The 19,324-nt window shown below is 44.5% G+C and overlaps 1 protein-coding gene across 1 annotated transcript in view; it reads left to right on the forward strand.

Annotated features, from left to right (window-relative positions):
* Positions 1 to 1,890: 1,890 nt before the first annotated feature.
* Positions 1,891 to 19,324, forward strand: part of agap2 (ArfGAP with GTPase domain, ankyrin repeat and PH domain 2) — a 28,772-nt gene continuing 11,338 nt past the window's right edge. The window contains exons 1-7 of the mRNA XM_073470755.1: positions 1,891 to 2,275; positions 16,205 to 16,263; positions 16,468 to 16,555; positions 16,813 to 16,898; positions 17,026 to 17,161; positions 18,421 to 18,555; positions 18,690 to 18,808. Coding sequence (XP_073326856.1) covers positions 2,113 to 2,275; positions 16,205 to 16,263; positions 16,468 to 16,555; positions 16,813 to 16,898; positions 17,026 to 17,161; positions 18,421 to 18,555; positions 18,690 to 18,808 — 786 coding nt within the window. The 5' untranslated portion in view covers positions 1,891 to 2,112. The remainder of the gene's footprint in view (positions 2,276 to 16,204; positions 16,264 to 16,467; positions 16,556 to 16,812; positions 16,899 to 17,025; positions 17,162 to 18,420; positions 18,556 to 18,689; positions 18,809 to 19,324) is intronic.

The following is a 19,324-nucleotide window of genomic DNA, read 5'->3' on the forward strand; positions in this document are numbered from 1 at the left end:
TTTGCACTGTCCCCTGATCAGTGACCCATATTTACAGATATCAAAACACATAATACAAAGTGCAAAAAGTGTGGTTAGCACCCAGTAATCTTCCGGGTCCTCTGATAGGCAACACTATTCTTTGATCCTTCGTTAAACTGCCTTTGAATCCGTCCATCACCAAAGCACACAGCACTTATTTTGCATCTCGACCCGACCTCATATCTACATTATATCTGCTGAGGCTAACCTTCATTAGCTAGCCCCAATAGCTTGATCTCAATGCCAATCTAACGTTAGCTTAGCCACCAGTCTTCCAAATAACTAATATTGAGCAACAACTTTGGCATGAAAACATTTCATAAATCATAAATCTTATGAAAATAAGTTTCAATATGTTATATAGCTTTATTACACTATGTTAACTATAAGTTAGCATCATTTATGTCTTTAGCATTTTAGCTAACATCATCTTTGAAAGAAGCATGTTAGCTTCAAAGTATACACTGACGCCATCAGGAAAAAAAACATATACTGTAGGCTGACGTTGAAATCAGCTGACTACGACTCATATTTATGGATCAAAATAAACACATTTTCCAGGGTCAACGTGATGATTGTCCTGGATCAACATTTTAAAAAAAAGACCAAGGGTCAACGTGGCCCTGGATAAACAACATGAAATCATCCAAGGTCAGTGTGGCGATGATGGTCCAGAGTCAACATGATGATGGTCCTGGGTCAACATCAACGCATTTTCCAGGGTCAGTATGACAACACTAGCCCCGCAATCGCCAAAAAAGTTTTGACTGGGCTTTAAAACAGTTCAACTACGATGCTCCAGTTTACTTTCTTGATGAATTATGCTCACCAAAGCAAAATAAGGGCTCCTGTATAATATTTACCCTTTAAAGTTAGTAAACAATGTTCCAGCTTTGTATTAATTGATATGACCAGAGGTCTCGGTATGTAAGGTCAGTATGCAGAGACTGGACTTGAACTGTGTGCCCTTTATTGGGTCAATGGATGTGTAATAATGTGAAAACATAAGTATTAGTCGGACTACATCCTTAAATGTTTGACCTGAGCTCCGACTCCAGTCGTGTTTAAGCTATTAATGCATGATGGCATCAAAATCTGTTAGGCTACCCAAAGTTGGAGACCCTGCAAGAAGTGTGTGCTTTGTTGCTAGCATGCTGTTAGCAGATGACGTTAGCTGAGATGCTACAGACAGAAATGATTATTTATAGCTTACATTGTGTAATACAGCTTTGTAAGACTCGTGATTTATGATAAGCAAAGTGTTTGCTACAAGAAGTTGTGTGTAAGACTGGTGGCTAAGCTAACATTAGATTGGCATTGAGATCAAGCTATTGGGGCTAGCCAATGAAGGTTAGCCTCAGCAGATATAATGTAGATATGAGGTCGGGTCAAGATGCAAAATATGTGCTGTGTGCTTTGGTGATGGACGGATTCAAAGGCAGTTTAACGAAGGATCAAAGAATAGTGTTGCCTATCAGAGGACCCGGAAGATTACTGGGTGCTAACCACACTTTTTGCACTTTGTATTATGTGTTTTGATATCTGTAAATATGGGTCACTGATCAGGGGACAGTGCAAATACTGTATGCATTAAGTCCAATGTAGAGGTATCATGTAATCCTCTCTGTATGTCTGACATCAGTGGATATGTCACAGTCAGGAACAGACTACATGAGACAGAAACATCAACTGTGATCACAGTGTTACAGATTCTAATGTTTTTATTATTATTAAGTCTTTACAGGTGGCTGAAGATCATGTTACGTCAGATAAACAGCAGCCGCAGACGCCTTTTCAACGGTGTGGCCACCACAGCAGTCAGAGCTGCTACAGTGAAGAATATAGTTTGAAATAAGGAAGTGGATTGTTCAGTTCAAACCTGCAGAGGAAACTGAGACACACATTGTCGTGAGCTGACTTTTGTGGTCTAGAGCGAGAGAGAGAGAGAGAGACACCCTGATCAGCCACCGCTTGTTTCTCTCGCTGCTTCTGTTTCTTAAGTTCGACTCATCTCGTGGAACAAACAGCCGGGAGTTCAAATGGGCTGAAGCGAGCACTTTGCTTCGGTTTACAACAGATCCATGTGTCAGGATGAACAGCAACAGTAAATCGCCAAACTCCACTGCAATAAAAGCAGAGATCAAGAGGCATGAATCTCTCCAGAGTGCAATCAACAGACTCTCCAAGCAGTTTGAAAGAGTCGCGGATCAACAGCTGCGCTCAGGCCTGAAAGTTTACCTCCACAGTATTCAAGGTAAGCTCAGCCTTCTTCATGCTCTCTGTGATGGACTCCTGTTCGCTGTTTTCAGAGAAGAAAGCAGCACGTTACCTGTCGGCTACACTACTATCAGAATTTGGTGCATCGTCTGACTTCCAGGACGCTTTAATGCATTTCTTGATATGATGAACAGGAAAACTCGTTAACAGTAAATGCAGACTTTGGTTCACAGTAAGTTTAGTGTTTTCGTCAGCATTAGTCATGGGGTGTGGGGGAACATGATCGCCTAGGTGATAGATATCTTCCTCCGCGCTTCCTGTGTCAGTCGGTGTGTCTTTTGTCGAGGACGACTTCCTCTGCCGATGTTCATTTTCATTCTCATTTCGCTCCGAGGGGCAAAAATTCACCTCCTGGCGTCTTGTATGTGGTGGATTTTACTTATCAGTCGGCCTCTGGACACGGGGCGACCAATGGCAACATCCCTCAGCAGCTATCGCCATGGCAGCAGGATGAAACCTGCTGTGCGGCCTACTTCCTGTCTGCCAATCTGCAACTGCCCTCAAAGCCACTTCCGTTCATACAAACAGAGCCTTTACATGAGAAGCTGATCAGTTTTACATCATTTCCTCATATCTCTACTTCCCAACGTCTCTCGTTAATGTGACACAATGTGTTACTGTCAAACTCGCCCTGTTTCTCGTTCCCGTCTGCAGCCTTTTAGTGTCGAGACAGCACATGTGAGGTACGCAGGTGGGAGACGTGTTCGGATCCTTTAACCCAAATTCAAACTTTACCAGCAAAATGTTCTTAAAGCATCGAAAGAAAAATGATCTGGTCCCGTTCAGAGTGATAAATTAAGGAGCCTCCGATGTTCTGAAAGGTTTTTTCTTGTATGTACACAACACACAAGTGATGAGAAGTAATTTACTCAAGTACTCTACTTAAGTACAGTTTGAAGTACTTGTAGTTTACATGAGTTTTTGCTCTTTATACTTCTCCACGACATTTCATAGAGAAATATTGTACTTGTATTTATCTGACAGCTTGAGTTACTTTTCAGATTAAGATTTTACATTAAAAAATATAAAATCCAACAAGATTCAATCACAATTGTTTTGGTTAATGACCACTCATCCAAAAGTCATGTCTGGACTGGTTCCCTTATCATGTTCAAATAATGCATGCAGGACTTTTACTTTGAATACTTGTGTTTTTGCTGCTGTTACTTAGAAGCGGCAATTGCAGGTGTATTTTTGGACCTCGCTGCTTCCCATAGATCCAGTGTCCCCTGTGTGATGTCAGTCAGTTGTCAGTTGGCAGCTTTGCCTCCGTAACAACACCATACGAAAGCGATTTGCACCTGTTTTTAAAGTTTCATCGTCCGCTGTTATCGGTCTTTTCTTCGTTTGTTCGGCCGTGACCGTTAACAGTAACGTTTACCGTTTACTCGCAACGCTAACAGAGACCAGAACAAACAAAACTGTTATGTCACGTGTGAACCGCCCTCTCTCTCTCTGGCCGACCGACCACTGCTGGGCGAAGGCGTCACTAACTGTGAGCCGCTTGAGATATTTTCCAGGAAAGTCGCCAGAAAACCACGTTGATGTTACAGTGTCTTGTGAGGGCGAATGGTGTCTCTGTCACACATCTGCACATTGTTACAGACCTGGAGTTTGTATTTGAGACGGTGGTGTTGCACTCAAAAACTGTGGGGGGGGCGCCAAATCACACAAAATGCACATTTCTACATAATGTTGCTTAATGATGGTTATTATAAAGTGTTTGAAAGATGCAAAACAACACAGTAGGCACAACAGAAACATCAGACTGTAGACTGTACTGTAAAGTTACAGATCTTACACATTAAAGTGTGTTTACACTTTGTGGCTCCAGAGGAAATCACATGTAATCTGATAATCTGCCCCCGGTGATGTCACTCAGTGGCTAAGTTGCATTGTGGTCCAACTACTCAGAGTATTAGTTACTACGTGCAGCTTCCTCTGGAGGCTTTATACTACTTTCTCACATCATCTGTAGCACTTCCCAAGAACCTGTCAACACTTTAATGTGTAAAACTGGTGGAGTTTCCCTTCGAAGACGTCACCTGTGATGTGACGTCACAAGTCGACCTAGTGGCTTCGTTTTAACAGTCTGAAAAGGTCGAGATCTGCTGAGGATTGCTCACAACTGAGGAACAGATTAGATGCAACAGATTAACACAGTCTGCTCCACAGAAACACGGTGTGGCAGATTACTTTTATTGTAGCTTTAGTGTAGTGTTGTTATTATCAGTTTTATTGTTATTCACTCAGCAGTGATGGCAGCTGGGTTTGGGTTTTTGTAGTAATCCCCCAAATGTGACATCAGTGCACTGGAACAATGAACTTCACTGGGAATTAAATCATAATAAATTAACTCAAGCATCTTTCTCTGCATGTAATCTCTTAAAAAAGGTGACATCAGACAACATATACGACAATATTCTCAATATTTGTGTTATAGTTGGTCATGTCAGACAGAGTTACCCTTAAAGTAAATATACTTTGAGGTCAGACTGGGAGGAAGAAGCTTCACGAATTAACCAGTTTACCTTTTGATTTAATGTGTTTATTCATTATCTCGTTACTGTTTACTTCACTGTCTGTGAACTGAAGGTCGATCAGCTCCCTGATGGTCCTCTGGTGATGCTTTGAGGTCTTTTTAGGATCTGGCGGACCATGAAATGCTCAGAGAGGCATCCCCAATGTGTAAAAAAGATTCAGTTTTCTCTCTTTTTTTTGTATAATTAGGCTTCTGTAGTGAGGATCAAAGGCAGCGAAGCCTCCGCGGGGCCTGGATCTGTGAGCGTGGAGTTCACTGGTGCTAAAAACAGAGCCACCTCTCTTTTTGGACTTAATAAACGAGTGGGATGTGGTCGACGACTGATGCTGTGTGCCAAGGAAAGGATGGGAGGGGGAGAAAAAAAAAAGAAAGATGGAGAGGGAGAGGGAGAGGGAGAGGAAAAGGGTGAGGTGGAGCTAAATGAAGACATTTAAATGTGAATCTGACTGGTGTGGTGTTCACTGCAGCATGGCAGCAGAGTGAGAGATTGAAAGGGGGGAAACAGAGAGGACGGCTCACAGTGAAGGAGAAATGAAAAATCACCCAGCATGACCACTGCCCTTGGCCAGTGTCCATCTGACAGCGCCCACCCATGGGTGTCAATGTGTGTGGGTGGTTGTGTGTGTGTGTGTGTGTGTTGCAGCTTTGTCTGTATGCATGTGAGTCTCTCCACACACACAGAGAGAAAGAGAGGGGAGTGTGTGTTTTGCTGTGAAAAGTGAAGACAACCTGATTTTCTTGGTTTTTATGTGGGTGTCTATTTCAAAATAATTAGATTCACCGTGCAGCACTTTCAAACTGCAGCAACCTGACGTGCACTCTCACGCTCACACAGGCGCGTCGTGTCCTCACGCTTGTTAAAAATGGATTTTTTACACATGTATAACGTCACTGTTTGGGTTTTTTAAACAGCAGCTCAGCTCTTCCTCTCTGAGCCTTTTTTTTTTTTTTAAATTTATGACTCTTCCTCTGTGTGTCGGGGGGCTGCGGTCGCCGTTTGCTCTCAGGTCGTGCGTTTTTTTACCCTTGAGCCAAAGGCGGCTGTCAGAGGTCTTTTGTATTCAGTGAGAGTAGTTATTGCCCTCTCACTGACTGTGGATGGGAGGGGGAGCGGGCCGAGCAGGTGGACAGTCAGATCGTGTGTTATGAGATGATGGTGGGAGGCTGAGAGTGCTGCACTGTGGGGAAAGGCATCCTCTGATTTCACATCAAGGGCATTTTTTTTTTAATCAGAGAGTAATTAAGATGAAATTACACCCAGTAATAATGCAAGAGATGGACATTTAATGGTTTTTGCTGCAGTGTTTATTGTCGTCACGCAGGCATAATTGCAGCATTTCCTCTTTATTTGCTTTTGCCTGAAAATTGCAGCGATTACCGGATTACTCGATTAGGTGATCGAGCAATCGAGTAATTGTTTGAGTGATTTTTCAGGCAAAAATGTCAAACTTTTCCTGGTTCCAGCTTCTTAAGTGTGAAGGTTTTGCTGCCTGTCTTTGTCATTTGTGTCAGTAAATGAGGAGTCTTTGTGTTTTGGACTGTTGGTTAGACAAAAGAAGCAATTTTGACGTGTCGCTTTGGGCTCTGTGGAAATTGTGACGAGCATTTTTAGATATTTTTTGCCATTTTTTGCTAAAGGATAAAAAATACATAATATTAAAATAATCCTTAGCATTGTATTTGTAACAGCGATTTAATTATAGATGAGTTACTGTATCTTAATCCAGCTCATCTTTAATTGTAGGAAAAGAATCTTTAGTCGCAGCTCATAGAAATATTAGCCTATTAATCAATTAGTTGAGCGACAGAAAAATGAATCTATAACTATCAATTAATCATTAAAGTGCATTTTCAAGACAAAAAAATAACATAATTTTATAATTTCAGCATCTTTATAATGAGAACCTGCAGCAGTATGTGATGACACGACCTCTGGGAAATTGCGATGCGATGTTTCCTCAACCAGTAATTGATTAAACCAGAAAGTAATCAGCAGATTAATCAAGCATTAAACTGACTGTGAGTTGAAGCCCTAGAAACGATTAGTCGATTTATCAATTAGCTGAGAGACAGAAAATGAATCTGCAACTATCGATTAATTGTTGATGTTTGAAACTTCTAAATGTGAGAGTTTGCTGCTTTTCTTTTTCTTCCATTATAATAAACTCATTATCTTTGATCGTTACATTCGATGTCACAGCCGAGGAAGTCATGGAAATAATTGTTGCAGCCCTTAAAATGATCAGTTGATTAATCAAGTTGATTAGTTGAGCAACAGAAAATGAATCGATTAATCGTTTGAAAACATTTTCAAGAAAAGAAGCCAAACATTTTGGTTCAGAAACCAAAATTTGCTGCTTTTCTTTTTCTTACATCAAAATAAATTGAACATCTTTTGGTTTTTGACCATCTAACATTTCATGATTCATGATTAATCGATTAATCAATCCCTTGAGCAACAGGAAATTAATCTGCACTAATCGATTAATGGTTAAATTACATTTTCAAGAAGAAAAAGTCAAACATTTTGTGGTTTCAGCTTCTTGCTCCTTGGTTTTTGACTGGCGGTCAAAGGTTTGATGACATGGCCTCTAGAAAATGTTTACCAGAGCAAACCAATAATTGCTTAACTGAGAAAATAATTGGCAGATTAATCAAGCAAAGTAATTGATAGTTGCAGCCTGAAAAAAGATGAGTCGAATAATCAAGTTGAGTATTTGAGCTACAGAAAATTAATCTACACTGATCGATTAATCGTTTGAGACGCAAAAAACCCCCAAACTTTTTATCGTTCCAGCTTCTTAAAGGTGAGAATTTGTTCCGTTATCTTTGGTCTGTTGGTCGAACATTCGATGACACGGCCTCCAGGAGCTGGTGACGCAACATTATCTAGTGCAACCCAACAAGGAGGAAGGAAGGAGGAGGAAATCATCAGCCGATTAATCCATAACGAAAACAATCGTTAGTGTCATTTCTAACACTGTATTTTCACATTTCCTGATACAAACATTTTTTAATCGTAGATGCTGTTATTGCATCTTAATCAACGCATCCTCATACGTCATCATATGGAGAACTGGCTGTCTGTGTTTGCATGATTTAGTTTTATTCACGCAGAAAAAACAATGTAAGTGTTCAATTCTTTTGCATTCTGCGGTCCAACTATCGATGTCCGATATGCTCTCATCCTCTCACGCTGTTGTTCGCTTCATGCTGTGAGCCCAGAGCTTACCCACTCCTGCTAATGAACACATGCCGTAGTAGGCAATAGACTACAGATCAATACACTCACAGGAAACCTCTTTCACTTACATGTGCAACCACACACAGACACACAATGAGACGCTCACACAGAGAAACACCATTTTGATGCAGAGATCCTGGGAGCGATTGCAATACAGAATGCACCGAAGAGGGAGGAGGAGGAGGAGGAGGAGGAAGAGGAGGAGGAAGGACATGGAGGAGATGATTGTGCCACCAGAGCCAGGAAGATTGTAACACCTTAGCAACAAACAAGCCAAGCCTCCTACTGAGGAGGAGCCACACGAAGCCACACACACACACACACACACAGGCAGCTGAAGACAGATGGATGATCTTGATGAAACTGTTCTGGCAGCTGTATAAATGAGCCGGGGAGCAGACGACCTGCCCAAGTGTCTTTTCCCCACCACAAACATGCATCCATCTTTTTTTTTTTTCTCCCAACTCTCCTCTCCTCTCCTCTCCTCTCCTCTCCTCTCCTAACCCTGCCGCTGATCTCTCCTCCTGCGATCTCCCCTCATTTACCAGGTCCAGCTTGTGTGTGTGCACTGCTGCTTTACCACCAGCCGTTACCCGCTGCCTCCCCCACCACCCTCCCTCCTCTCCGGCACGCAGGGGAGAAAGATGGAGGGGAGGGGACGTGGATGGGGATGGGAGGGATGAGCAATAAAGAGCAGAGACCCTGCACACAGTCTGAGAGGAGCAGCAGGAGAAGCAGAGAGAGAGAGAGAGGAAATAAAGGAGGGAAAGAGGAGAAGCAGGATCCTTCTGCATTGTATGGATCGCCTATTGGAACAAGGAGGGGCATGTAGAGGGAGGGACGCTGGAGATTCCTATCAGTGTGTTTGTGGGAGAGAGAAACGCAGAGTGTGAGAGAGCAGAGCTGTGCATGTGCGAGGGTGTGTGTATGCATGCATGCATGTGTGTGTGTGTGTGATTGGACTCGTTGAACCTGTGTGCGGCGGTGTTCTCTATCGGGGAGCTGTTCGAGCAGTGACTCGCCTCAGCGCCTCCTCTGTGCCGGTGCCGTGTTGTCATGCTCGACGCCTGATGAGCTCAGAGGACACAGGCTGCCAGGGAGTCAGCGAGAGGGGCGTGATGGCCGGACGCGCCCTGACTCGGTCATGCATCTCCAGATATCCGCCCGGGCTTCTGCTGGCTTCTCCTCCTGATCCCCTTCAGCCCTCATCAATGTCCTTCCTTCCTGTGCGTCTCCGCGAGGCTGCCTGCCTTCCTGCTGCCGCGCTCTCTGAATGGATGCTGCTGTCAACACACATGTGTGGCTTGCACTGAGAGCCCATGATCTGGACTGGACTGCTTTAGGGTGACACTGATGAATTTTTAAAGACTTTTACCTTTTCAGGGGTTATTGCTGCTGTTGATCACATTCTCGATGACGTATGATGCGGGGCAGTTGTTATTCTGATTTGTGAAGAGGATGGAACGTATAAGATGGGGGTGCTGCACATAAAAATTAAGGTCAAGTAAATAATTACCATCAGGAATGAGGCATCAGACACCATAATGAAGATTCATTTGGCTCAATGGCTGCATACAGATGCAGTGGATAGATTTTAATTGGGTGTTTTCTAGGAACAAAAGAGCTGATTGGACCGCACTGGCAGTGTGCTGAAGGTTGTCAGGAAGAGTGGATTTCTTTTCTGTGTCCCAGAGAAAAATGAAAATTGCAGCCAGAGAAGAAATCCGTGACTGAAATTAAAATCCGAAACAAAGAAACAGGGATTTGGGGGATGGATGAAACCAGCAGCCCCTCTGCTCGCGTATCTTCCGAGGAGAAACTTAATCTCCCTCCGTGTAAGTTTATTGTCACAGTCGTGCTGTCAGATTCTTTCACATCCCAACACGCTGGCAAACTGTCAGTTGTTCATGTCGCTCTGTCTGGTTTCATTCATCTACTGTGTGTCTACTGAAGCCTGACCACATGAGCGGAGGCGGCGCCCTGCAGCAACGCACCACCTACCTCATCTCCCTCACCCTGGTCAAGGTAGAGGCTGTGGAGGAGAATGGAGGGGAGGCCAAGAACAGCACCCAGGGGAAGGAGGTGGAGGCCAGGCCGGGAGGAAGGGCGGGAGAAGAGGCCGGGGTGAGAGAGGCTCCCGCTCAGACTGAGAACGGAGCTGGAGTCGATTTAGGACAACCACAAAGGGCTGAGGATGCTGCTATTTTGAAAAAGGGCGAGTTAACTGATGAACTCAAAGATGGAGCGAGGAAAGATAAACCACCCTCCACTGATGCCCCGACTACAGGGAGTGAAAAGCCCCCGTGCAACCTCTCGATCCCCGTACCTGCTGAGAGAGTGACAGCTCCGAAGACAAAGTCTGCAGAGATCGATTTAACTCGAGTCGAGAAGACACTTTCAACCCCAGAAGCGAAGCAATGCACGTCACCAGCGCTGACCCCAACACCACCGGCAGAGGTGATCGAGCCCAGTCGAACCCCAACCAGGACCAGCCTCCCCATCCGCCCGGTGGGGCAGCGTCCTGTGAGTCTGCTCAAGTCTCACAGCAGTGCAACCCCCCGCGGTCGCGACTCCAGAGATGGCAGGGAGCGCAGCCCGACCTCGGCACAGAGCCTGGACCGCAAGGACTGCCGCATGCCGACGCGCTCACCGGGCCCCTGCAGGGCCTCATGGGCCGAGGCGAGCAGGCCTGAAGGATGGAGGGACCTGCGGGATGAAGCTCAAGCTGGAATACCTCTAGAGATGGGAGGTAGCATGGCTGCGGTGATGAGAGACATGCCCAGGAAGGAGAGACTAAAGACAGGCTCGGCCTCGCTGCCTGCGCCGGCCACGCAGGCCTCCAAACCGGCTCGCAAAGGTAAAAGCCGCACGCTGGATAACAGTGACCTGAACAGCCTCTCTGAAGACCTGGGGCTGGCCAGGGAGGCCCAGCAGGGCCAGCAGGGCCAACGAGGCTCCGCGAAAGACAGGAAGATGCTGAAGTTCATCAGTGGCATTTTCACAAAGAGCAGTTCGGGGGCAGCGGGGTCATCCTCCACAGCGCCTCCTGTCTACATCCAGAGAGACTCCAGCGAGGAGGAAGGTAGGAGGTCACAAACACACACATAACATCACCGTCGGCTCTCCGGCGCTCGTCTACATCCATCACAACAAGCTGTTATCACAGACTCTCCTGCGTTCACTTCACTGCCAAAACAATTATCAGAGTGTAACCCTTTCATCTGTGCTCAGGCATCCATTTAAAGTGAGCGTGGGTGGGGTTGGGTGGGGTTGATCTTTTCATAGAGCCACACACAGGATACATTTACAGGCTGTTGTGCTGTCACGTGCCGGGGGACATTTTCCCGCAGCCATGTGCGACTACAAATTGATGACAGACGAAGTTCTTTGATGTGAGAACCGACAATAGAAACGTCTTGGACAGTCTTAATCTAATTCCCCTCAGAGCAGCGGGCAGATTTCACACCGCTGGAGGGGTAATCTCTGCACTCACACACACATGCATACACACTTAAGCAGCATTCCCAGCATGGGTTTAAATCTCATAATGAAGCCGAAGGGGGAGAGAGGAGCTGGCTGGCGCGAACACACATGTGCCGCTCCAGTTGGTTTTTGCCTCGGCTTTATTTGAAGCGGCTGGAAAAAAGAGGGAAAGACATGAGGCGATATTTGTTCACCCACGTCAAAGACGGGAAGTGCGGATCCACAGCCAATCGAGAACATTTCTAATCCGGTCTTTGATAGTCCACCCACTACATGTTCTGCCACTATATGACGCTTTTTTTTCTCCCCCCCTCATCCCTTCACACTCTTGTCTTTGTCTCTGTTAAGCGTTTGATATAAATTCCTTCATGTTAAAACTCAATCGTGTGACATGTTTTTTTTTAGATTTAGGATCGTTTGGTTGTGAGTTGCCATCGCTGCTTTTTCCCCCTCTACGCCTCACAGTGCATCTCTTTCACAAACATGTTTGCTCAAAGAGAAAGAGCGAGTGTCAGCCAGCGGGAGTGAGCCAGTGTGTGTGAGTCTGTGTGAGTGTGTGTGTGTGTGTGTGTGTGAGAGTGTGTGTGTGTGTGTGTGTGTGAGTGAGTGAGTGTTTTATGTATTCATTCACTCATTGTGTATTCACACTGTTACACATGCACACTGTGGATTCACTCAAGTAGTGAGACTAGCCCTATACACACACATACAGACACACACACACACATTGACACACACACACACACACACACACACTCAGGGGCAGGAGGAAGTGTTGCCATGGCAACCGGCAGGACTGCTGCTTCTGCTGCTGCTGCTACAGAGGCAGCAGTCTGATGAAAGAGATGGGTGGAGGAGGTGTGTGTGTGTGTGTGTGTGTGCGTGTGTGTGTGTGTGTGTGTGTGTGAGGCCGAGAGGATTCTGACAAAAAAAAAAAAAAAATCCAAGAAAGCCGAATGAAAGTTAGAAAATTTGGCGGTTTTGCATGCGAGCTACAGGCTACGCACGGGGGTCGTCGTGCATCTCACATGGTTGGCTCTGGGCGAGGAGTGTGCATAATTGGCTTTCTGTCGAAATCTGTGTGTCGAAGCAGCAGAAGGATCACACTGTCTGATCACTTTTGGCAACAGGAGCGGGCCATAAAGAGAGCTTTGAGTCAGACAAAGATAGGCAAAGTGTCTGTGGTTGTGCGTTTGTTTGTGTGGTACTGTAGGAGTTGCCCTTTTTACCCTGGGAGCTGCCTGCAGCGGTGGCTCGTATGTAAGCCCCCTTTTTTTTTTCTCATCATCATCGCCGGCTGCATCTGTGCCGCGTTGGCCCGGACGCTCCGTAGATTTAGGAGCAGGCTCGAGTTTAATCATCGTCTGTCTTTGAAGGACACATCACACATTCACACCCAGAAGAGGCACTATATCTGTCAGCACGGTCTGCCAGCAACCTCCCGGTCTCCTCTGTTGTCTTCCTCTTTTTCATCCCTTTGGTCCTTGTGTATCTTTTAATTTGTGTTTATTCTGTCTCTGAATCAGTTTATTGTGTCCTGTGAGGGGGACATGATCCAAACGGTTCTGTCTGTGGTGATCCTCTGAGCAAATTCTCACTAATCCGGTGAAATATTTCAACACCTGCCTGATGGACTGGCATACACTTTTTTTTGTGCAGACATTCAACAGCTGAAGAAGATGAGGACTTGTTTTAAAACACAATATCAGTGTAGAAGCAACTGCAGGGCTTAAAAAAGGATGTAAATAACGTCTTTTCAAATCAATTTGGGATCTCAGGGCGTCTGGAGAATTGAATTACGCTGGACGAGCTGTACGGTGACATACATTTTTTTGTTCTGTTCTCGAGCTACAGCTTCAGTTTTTTTTAGGAGAATGCTGCGACGCTGTTCTGCCGTGAAGCTCCAGAAATGTTTTGTGGACTATAAAAACCTCACCTGACTTTCCATCAGCGTGGAGGTGAGAAGATAATGACTGAATTTTAATTTCTGGGTGAACTTTAATGACTTAAATCATCTCGTGACTTTTTTTATTGTAATGCAAGAAGAGACTTGTGGATTTTCCACCAGAGAGACCTTCACGGTGAAAAATACCTGCCATGACGCTCTTGTATGAAAAGTGTATGTAGGGAGGAGGTCATGGTGGATGAATGAGTCATATACAGCAGACTGGGGGCTGTGTCCTATATGCAGACATATTATTTTTAGACTTAGTTGACTCATCATGCAACAGAAGCCCCTGAATAAATGTATGTTTCTTCAAACTACGGATATGTTGAAACGTCACATTTCTTTAGGTTAAATTTTCAATTTAATCTTGTGTTTGCACTCAAGTTTAGGCACAACACCACCTGGTTAGGTTTATTCATTTTGTAGAAATGTCAATATGGTACATAGCCTATGACATATACGAATGTGAACATGTCTGTGGACAGCATTTTATCCCGCCTACAGCGCCGTGTTTTTAAGCTTTTAGTTGCAGTTTGGTTAGATTTTGGCAACAACCCTACTCGGTTAGGTTCAGGAAAAGATCATGTTTTAGGTTAAAATGGACCCTTTCACAACATTAACCACACTTTTCAATAGCCTGTCTGGCTTTCTGGCAGGAAAACATCTCTCATGTGCACAAAATTTTAATTTGTTCAATCCTTTTACTCCTCCTCCTTCAAAACTAACACTATTCCCATCAGCCTCAGCTGTCATGTTTAGTGTGAATGTGAAATTATTATGCATGTTGACACACTAAACGAATGGTGAGCACGGGGAATATTAAGCCCTCTAAACATCAGCACGTTTGACACAGTCACTGTGAGCATGTTAGCTTCCTGATGTTAGCATTCGGCTCAAAGCACCACTGTGCCTCAGTGCAGCCTCAGAGAGCTGCTGTAGACTCATCGATATAAACTCAGTTACAAGTTTCCTCGGTGCATCCTGCTAAAACCAATGCAGTCTAACACAACAGCGCCGTGAAGATGTACACTTGAGCGACACGACAAACTGCAGCCTGCAAAATGTTCATACAGTTGAATCAACACCTCTCTGAAACTAAAAATAGTGCAGGACTGTTATGAGCCTGCATTAGTTTGAGCCACTGTTGGTGTTCCTAATAAACTGGCCGCTGAGTGGTTGTTTTTTCTGTCTCTGGATCAGTTTTAGTTTCTCCTCAGGCTCTCTCTCCGTCTCTATTCTGGTCCCTCTGAAGCTGCAGCTGGGTGTTTGGGTGTGAGCGTCACATCACATTGGGGGCACATCACCTCTTCTGCCCAGTAGGGACACGGACACAGCTGCGTGCAACCGAACCCCTCTATACCCACTGTACTGTATGTGCATGTGGTTTCTCCAGCACACACACACACACACACCGCACAGCAAAACATGTCTCAGTTGATTTTACAGCTGAAAGGATTAAATGATCAGTTAACTGGAAGAAAAATGACGGATTACAACGCTGATTTCATGAAAGTTGTGACGCTGTGGTTCTTCTTAGTGTGTTTCAGGCATCAAATCCATCACAACTATTTTTCAGGGTTGTATTTTGATAATCATTTGCTATCGTTAAACCTTTTAGTCACTTTTTCAAGCATAAATGACAGTTCTAGTTCCTGCAATGTGCTGATTTGCATTTTCCTCTGTTTTCTATCATAAACTGCGATGCTAGACTATAAACTCCCTCCCCTTCAGGTGGACTACTGCAGGGACAAATTTGCAGGCCCACCTGGAAGTTGGCATCGCCCCGGTTCCCTCGACAAAAAGCCAATAATATTTTTTTAATTGGATTCACTGGAAAATAAACTGTGACAAAAACAAGTTTATGATACTCAGCAAGATAATCTTCACAGATGAACTCCACTTTTGTGATTTTCAAAACGTGAATTCAATCTCTTGAAGTAAAAAGCTAAGGTCAGGTTAGACTCACTGAGTGGTTTTACACAAGCTAAATACTGTTTTACTATCTTTACAACAGACTCTGCAAAATGATGATGATCTTTTAAATTAACAAACATCATATGTGTGATTGATGGAGAAGTTTAAAGAATCATTTGTCTCTCGCCGTGCTTTTATTCTGAAATAAGGTGAGGGAAACTGGAAGGAGGAGGACTTTCATCAAAGTTTAATGAATTAATCCATAAATAGTTAGTTCTCTCATTGATTTAAGTTTGGAGAAAAGGCTCTTTGAGGCGGCTCAGAAGGAAGAGCCGGGTCATCCAGTAATCGGAAGGTCGCTGGTTCAAATCCCCAGCTCGCTCAGCCGCAGGCCAGGAAACTGGACCCCGAGCTTTGAGCAGTCAGTAGACTGCAGCAAGTCCATTTACCGTTCACTCTTTGAACGGCGGCTGAACTGAGGCCATATTAACGCCACACAGCTGTCCGTCATTTACGGCACAAAGGGAGCAAAGTGGATAACGAGATCCACCTTGTTGGATCTCCTGTTGCGACTTAAAGGTTGTGTTCATTAGGACGACCTGCGAGGCCGCACGTGTTCTTATGGCGAGCGGTCACGTAGCAGCGGCGTGATTTATGGCTCTCCCACAAAGCCGTTATGATGGCTGCCCTTTTTACTGCACATGATGAAATTGATGAATGTCTCTCTGTGTCTCTGCCTCGCTGACTGTTTGTCTCTGTCTCTGTTTCTCTCTAGTAAATATTGCCAACAGCCAGGAGTGGACCCTGAGCAGATCCATCCCAGAGCTCAGACTGGTGAGACAGAAGTGTATTTCAGTGTAGTTTTCTTCTTTAAACTACAGGGAACAAAAGCACTTTCGATGGAGGAACTAAAAGACCGTGTTTAATGTGTTGTAATGCAGTCTGAGAGTTATCCGATATATTATATACTGTAGTCGTGTGTTCATGCTCACCCTCAATTGACCTCATGGTGTTGTATTTCCTTCTTTCATCTCTCAGGGCATTCTGGGAAGTCTAAAAAGTGGCAAGTCAGCGCTGGTGAACAAATACATCACAGGCAGTTATGTTGCACTTGAGAAGCCGGATGGTAAGAAACAGAGAGCGCATCTTTTTAGTTGAGTTTAATTGAGTTTAATGCTGGTCAAACATTGCTCTTGGTTTTTAAATAACAAATCATTTCGAAAAATATTTTTGGCTTCTTGCTGCTGAGTCTCTTTTTTTAAACTGCAGAGGCGTCTGAGCATATTTCCTGCTGCCTGCTGTGTGATGTGGCTTCATCCTCCGTCTGTCACGCTGCCACCGGCTGCTAAATAACTTGTCTGTCATTGTCATTGTCCTTGTCAGGTGGCAGGTATAAAAAGGAAGTGCTGGTGGACGGACAGAGTCATTTGTTACTGATCCGAGAGGAAGCTGGACCGCCCGATGCACAGGTGCTTATTTGTGTTTGTGGGTGTGTGACAGAGAGAGAGAGAGAGAGAGAGAGAGAGAGAGAGAGAGACAGTAGTTAGTATGCAAACCTGCAGACTTCATCATCCATCATCCTCCTTCCTCCTGCAGTTCAGCAGCTGGGTTGACGCAGTGATCCTGGTCTTCAGTCTGGAGAACGAGGCCAGCTTCCAGGAGCTCTACCAGCTCTACAGGCAGCTGAGTGAATACCGCACGGACATCCCAGTCATAGTGGTCGGCACCCAAGGTCAGCTCATGAGACACAGTCGCATAGATTCACTCATACTGGGAATAAACCGTTCTCAACTGGTTAACAGTCAGAGTGACGCCATGTTGAATCAGTACCCTGTAAAACCTGAAAAAAGTAGTATAACACCTTTTGTGCTCCAGAGGAAGCTGCACGCAATCTGATAAATTACCTCCAGTGATGTCACACAAGTTGCATTGTGGGTAATGGAGGCAACAAGGTTTTAAAGAAGCGCTGTACTTTTCTATTCTCATTCTGGACGGTTTAAAAAAACAAATGATCGAATTTGACACAGCAGAACCGGAGAGGTCATCTTTTTTATTCCACACATTCTTCTTCCCTTTTCAAAACCCGGTGCCTACATTACCCATGATGCAACTGAGCCACAGAGTGACATCACTGGAGGAAGTTTATCAGATTGCATGCAGCTTCCTCTGGAGCCAAAACAGACTTTATACTACTTTTATTCCCACATATGCAGGAGTACTCCTCAAGACCTGTTAACACACTTTAATGTGTAAAAATGGTGGAGTGACCCTTTAAGTTCTTTAACTGAGAAAATAAGTGGAATTTACTGAAGATATTAAGTTCAATCAACAACTTTTCAGTCGTACTCTGAACATTGTTTACAGAAAACTCTGAAGGGCTCTCCAAAATGAAAAATAAATCATATTTAATAATCTCCGAGAAATTTGCCTGCAACATTAATTACTCCGTATACTGAATTTCTGCCACAATATTACATTCTCAAATTAATTTGATAGGACAGAGAAGTGGCTCTCGCTGAACCATTGCTGATTCATACTCGCAGCAGATTTAACAAACTAATCAACTAAAAGTGGCACGCCGCCTCGAGAGTGAGGGATCAGAAGTGTAATAAATGCGGAGTATATTCGACCCGAAGGAAATCACCTCAGACATTCTTGTAAATTGTCTCCTGTTAATGAAACAAATGGAGCTGAAATGGTCGGGCGATTCATTGATCAGTTGATTATGAGAAGATTTTGATAGATGATTCATTAGTCGGTCATTCGTCGAGCACATTCTGCTTCTCAGATATGAAGTTGTGCTGCTTTCTTTGTCGTATGATAGTAAACTGAATATTCTGGGAAGACTAAACAATAAAAGATCAAGAGAATAATCAGCCGAGAATAAATGTACGAAGCTCCTTGAACCAAACTAAAAGTCAGTAGTGTATAAACTCTTTGCGTTGCTGTGTTCAGGTTTCTTTTTCACTGATCTTGTTGTTTTCATTTCAGATAAAATCAGTAGCACAAACCCTCGGGTGATTGAGGATCAGAGAGCCAGGCAGCTGTGCATCGATGTGCGTCACTCGCTGTTTTACGAGACCTGCGCCACCTACGGGTTCAACGTCGACCGCGTGTTTGCAGAGGGTGAGTTTTTATCACAATTTGATCTGCATTGTTTGACTCAACATGATGAATCACTATTATTTAGTCACTGATTATTGCTGACAGTTGATTGAACCAGTTTAATGGCCTCTGTGTGTTTTGTTTTTTTTCCCCAGCTGCTCAGAAGATTGTAGTTCAGAAGAAGCAGGCGGCGCTGCAGGCCTGCAAGTCTCTTCCTAACTCTCCCAGTCACTCCGGAGGCTCCACACCTGGATCAGCATCGTTCCCCAGCCAGGTAAACGCATCCTCACAGCTGTAGTTCAGTACTTTTTATTTATGTGTTGTGACCAAAATGCAGACACACAGAAGCAGACAGGTTGAAAACAAAAAGCGTCCAAATGAAATCCAAAATGCAGAGTCCCAAAAACCAAAATACAAGAAGCAAACAAAGAAAAGTCCAAGTAAAAAACAGAAGTACAAAACTGAGGACAAACCAGAAAACCACGAGGTACAAATGAGGAGCACAGTGGACCAAAACAGACGAAACAACAAAGAGTTCAGGAACAACACCGGCTTAAACACAAACTAATCTAACGAGGGGATGAGGTGCAGGTGGAGGGATGCTGGGAACAGGGCAGTGCTGACGAGGCTGATGTGAGACAGGTGTTGGGGGGGAAATCAGGGCGGTGAGGAGCGCAGGAGCACCAGAGAGCAGGAAGTAGACAGTGGCGAGAGGATAAAACTACTAAATGAAACAGGAAATAAAAACCGAGACTGTGACATCAGACCACAAGTTATATATCAAAACAAA

This window comes from Pagrus major, chromosome 7 (assembly GCF_040436345.1).
Source record: "Pagrus major chromosome 7, Pma_NU_1.0".
Taxonomy (NCBI): domain Eukaryota; kingdom Metazoa; phylum Chordata; class Actinopteri; order Spariformes; family Sparidae; genus Pagrus; species Pagrus major.